At 30.3% G+C, this 4,910-nt stretch overlaps 1 protein-coding gene across 1 annotated transcript; it reads right to left on the bottom strand.

Moving 5' to 3' along the window:
* Positions 1-204: 204 nt before the first annotated feature.
* LOC124533973 (mRNA-decapping enzyme 1B) lies at positions 205-3,336 on the bottom strand. Its single transcript, XM_047109546.1, has one exon. The coding sequence runs from the start codon at positions 3,233-3,235 to the stop codon at positions 1,955-1,957; it is 1,281 nt and encodes a 426-aa protein (XP_046965502.1). The 5' UTR covers positions 3,236-3,336; the 3' UTR covers positions 205-1,954.
* Between the last annotated feature and the right edge of the window lie 1,574 nt (positions 3,337-4,910).

Consider the following 4,910-nt stretch of genomic DNA (forward strand, 5'->3'; position numbering starts at 1 on the left):
TTGTATGTTGAAAAATTTAAAAAATTGTGTAACAATTTTGTGGTCTCGACTGGTTGTTCAAAGTTCAAAAGCGATTTGTAATATAGAAATATTAAATCGATTTAAAAAAATAACGTGTATTATTGACATTCAATTCTAATAACATTTCAAACTGTTTAAAAAAAGGCAAGTAAAAGAAAAATAAATCTCAAATAAAATACCAACTTCATCATGAAACGTTTAATTTTCGAATATTTCTTTTTTCAAAAGGTTTTTATTATGTAATCATTTTAACATCAGTTGCATTTTATAAAATCTGGGAGCATTTTACAAATAAATTCGGTTTTTACAAATTAGATAACATTTATTTTTAACTGTAGGCCAAGATCAGTAACAATATTACAACTATTCGAAACCAATAGCTCCCATAGTCAATAAATTACTGTTAAACACTATTACACTGCATTACATATGTTATTTCACTTGTAAGATTTTTATAAAAGAAAGTATAGTATTCATGTTAAATCAAAGCACATTGTAGTTCCATAGCTAAATTCGGTGTCTGACTGCTAGAGCAAATATTACAACAAACTTATAGCAAATGTTGCAAATCAACTGAGCATATTTACATAGTTATTAGAGAGAGAAACATCTCTGTAGACACCTCAAAAATCTTGCACTGTATTTGGACACAACTTATTTTAATCAATATTTTTTGAGTATAGGACTAAATACTTCAATCAAAACTGATTTTACAATCATATCACATTCCATCATATCTACTAGTTTATATTTTAGCAACAATTGAATGAAGAAAGAAATTTATTTATGAATGTGAACTTTCAAAACAAGTAAATACAGTTTTAAATATGAATTTGAATGACTTATGTGTGACATTTACAAAAAAATGTTGCCAATGATACATTTATTATATACAATGTGAATATATCAGAGTTAGATTTAGTAATAATAGGAAATTTAAAAAACAAAAAATATGTTTTATATCTGACATTATAATGAGTATTTACGTTAAGCTTATACATTGACTTTTTTTAAATTAAACATTGTTTATCTTTTATAAATCACAAAGGAACTTTCTTTTAACATGAAAATACAAACTGGCATTTATCTGTAGGTAATCAAGAGTATACAGCAGACTAATGAAAAGTTTATCCAAACAATATCAAAACAAAATGGAATTAAATGTGGAAAATTAGAATGAATTATAATATTCATTCTCAATATTTCGTGAAGAAAGACTCATGCATGCATAAGTAAAGAAAAACTAAAGTACTGGTGTATTAGGAATAAAAAAAATTAAAGATATGTATATAAATAGCAAAATTTTGCAGTCCTTATAAACAATACAAAGTCAAAATAATGTCCTTATGTTTCAAAACTCATTGCATTAGTAAAAACAAACAATATTATTTATATTATATATCTATAAAAGACATATCCTACTTTAAACTTCAGTTGCGGTAAAAGATAGACAATAATTGCAATGAATGTTTTTTATAAATGATGGCCAGACATCTGTTGGCACTCACTTGCAAATAGTCATATATAGTTACAAATATAGTGTGATAGTTATACATACTTGTTACATAAGCTAACAAAAAAAAGATTTTTGTATCGTCAAGCTATTTAACAACATCACTGAGTTTCTTATGACAATAATTGTCTTACATAGAAAATCTGGAAGGACAACAGAGTAAAAGTATAAGCCAATATAAATATCACAAATAGCTTTTCTGTTATATAATGTGACTTTTGACATTTCTAAGTCACTAAAATTCATTTTCTATACAGATTCATTATGACACTGTCAAAGGTTTAAAACTTATTTAAAAATACTCTGTCCAAACATGTAACTACAAAACTACCGGGTCTACGTTTAAAGAGGATTTATACTTCAAATTACAACTGTACATGTCCACTGGGGATTTCAGTGGTTTGTCCAAAAGGAAGAATTTTATGAAACCGAAAAGGCTTTCTCTGAGAATGATTTAACATATGCCTCGTGTAGTTTGTTGACAAAATCAGAATCATGTTTTAATAAATAATTAAAAGCCTGCAGTAGCTGATTTCTAGTAAGGGGCTCTGGAGAAGGTTGCATATCATTGCCACTAGTGGCAGTGAACATAGTAGGAGGCATTAGAGCAGGTTTTTGCTGGTTAGCTAAAGTATTAATAATTGGAAAAACTCCACCTACCTCATCTAACTTACCACCATTATAAGAGCCCACCTGATGCCCAATGTCTTGAGACTGATTTAAATATGATGCTAAAGGTGATGTAGGTTTTGGTGAAGAAATGTGCATCAAATTTAGTTCATTTTCTAATGGATTTGGCCCATTGTCAACGCCTTCCAGCTGCTGCATTTTCTTGAGATTTATCCTTTGTTGGTTTTGTTTCTCTATCGGGGTTGACTTTAGTTGAAAAGAATTGTTTTGCCTCATAGTTGGATCTATAGAAATATTTCCATTCGATGTTTGAGCATCCTGTGGAGTTACAGAGCGCTGTTGCTTCTCAATGTGCTCAACTGAATGTGCTGGGTTACTCATCAACCTCTGCAGTAATAAAGGACCCTCACGAGCGTCGGACGACCTCGGTCCGAAGATTCCCGGTGACGGAAGCGAGGATACTGCAGGCATTTGCGCAGCAGCGCCACTTCCTGCTTTTGCGAAGAAATCCATAACACTTTGTGATGCCATGTCGGGTGCTCGTGATGGAGTCAAATCGTTTTTATTAGTCGCCATTCCCTTATTAGTATTAAAATCATCTTGAGCTTTGCTCAACATGCTAAATATGTCGACTGACGCGCTCGGTTTCACCGGTGCTGGATATACTGGATTCTGGGACATGTCGTTTGGCGCTTTAGTAGAATCCTTTACTATAGAATTCAATTTAGTTGCAACTCTAACGCACTCGTCTTTATCATAAAACCATATGCCGTAAATACGACACTTAGCGTTTCGATATAATAGAAAAGGTTCTTTCAATTGTAATTCAATTCCTTTAGAAACAGGCTCGATTAGATTATTTGTATTTAATCTGTTCATAATCACCAAACTGTGGTAAGGTTCACCATTTCTACTGTACACAAACAAAGCACCTTCGATGTTCGTTTTCTCCCATTCGTTTTCTTCAAATGTGTAAAGTGCAACGTGGGTAGCACTGTCAATTATTTCTCTTGCATATGGATCTGCCCTCTTTAATGCGGCGAAATTCATACGTAGACCGGTGTCAGCCATTTTATACCAACATACACAAATACGTTTTTACACGACGAACGAGCATCACCATTACAGCAAAATGACAAGAAGAAGAACGAACAAATTCGCCATCTTTAATAACGATCCAATAAACGCATAATATTTCTATTTTTATTTTTAAATTCATAAAAATATTGTACAAAATTACTTCGAAGTGTCGGTATTTTGAATTATTATCTTCTAAAAATTATTTTTCTAATATGTCTAATAAACATAAATGGTATTGTAATTTGTAGGTAACAGAAAAAAAATCTTGTGACTTATTGGTTACATAGGTATTATCTTGTTCAATTCTCAATTCAATCTTATCGTAGCCTTTTTATATAAAGTTTTTCAAAAAGTGCCCAAATGAAGCAAAAAAAATTATATAGATTTTTAATTATTCAAATTCTGGAAGATGATAAAGCTTTTTTCGAAAAATAAAAATTCTTATCCTTCTCATTTTGTCGCTTTTGAAAATTTGCCACCCTGTGCATTAATTTCGGGAGCTTCTAGAGTTTCCAGTCCTACTTACATATTTATTTACTGACACCTTTACACATTCACCGTTGTAAACTATTTAATTACTACGTTTTCATTCATCGCTGCTCAAAATCTTCACCATTACTGCACGACTACTAATGCGCGATAATTGTCGATTGGTAAAATTGCCTGCATTTTTTTAAGATATGCAGGTTTATCTTGCAATAATTTTCTTCACCACCACATACAAGATAAGTTATAAATACATATTAAGGACGAGTAAATTCAGTGGTGCTTTACCGGATTTGAACCTGAGATCTTAGGTTCACGTAATTTATGTTGTTTATGATTTTTTTCATCTAAAACAGTACCTAATTAGTTTGTCAGGGGTTTTCTATAGGGTCCCAGGTCCCAGGACACATATATAAATTATGTATTAAATTATGGTGTATTTTTTCAACAAAACTTTGTTACAATTTTCGCTTGCTTTTTAATATGAACTGCCTAATAAGAATTATAAAAATGTTATTATATTTACAGATGATCGACGGACAAATCTTTCCTTGATTAAATTTATAATCATCATTCATAAGTACAATAGAACAATTTAAAAAAAATCCCAAATTAGTAGTGCTCAGTAAACTTCAAGCAGAATATCATATGAAAACTGATATAAATTATTATTTGTAGGTTTAAAATATACAAAACGTCATTGTATGGTATGATTGAACTCGTAAATAGATGTAGATTTCATCACTATGTACCCGAGATTGACCTCTTGTCGTTTTGCACTTACCACGTTATTACACTGATACAAGCGACGCTAGAATTTCGTTTCTTTTTATAGAGATGTAAGCAATATAATCGATAGATATAAAATTCTGACGTGAACTATTACATCGATTGTCGCGAGCTTTACTAGTCGACAATATTGTATATAACTCTTTCAATTGTAAAATATCGAGCGAATAAAAAAACACAGTTGGATCTGTATTGTAAATATAATACCCTAGTCTATAGTTCAAAAATATTCTTAAAATAATAATAATATTATAAAATATAGTACTTTTATATATAAACTTCTTTTTTAAATTCTTGAAAACTAAAAAAGTTATAATAGTGTTAATATAAGAAGATTAAATCAATATTAAAGAGCATAAACATTTAATAACAAGAGTTGATAAATGTTATC

The sequence above is a fragment of the Vanessa cardui genome, chromosome 12 (assembly GCF_905220365.1).
Source record: "Vanessa cardui chromosome 12, ilVanCard2.1, whole genome shotgun sequence".
Classification (NCBI taxonomy): Eukaryota; Metazoa; Arthropoda; class Insecta; order Lepidoptera; family Nymphalidae; genus Vanessa; species Vanessa cardui.

Excerpts from the sequence above, each read along its gene's own strand:
- LOC124533973 (XM_047109546.1), bottom strand. The coding sequence starts at position 3,235 with ATGGCTGACACCGGTCTACGTATGAATTTCGCCGCATTAAAGAGGGCA.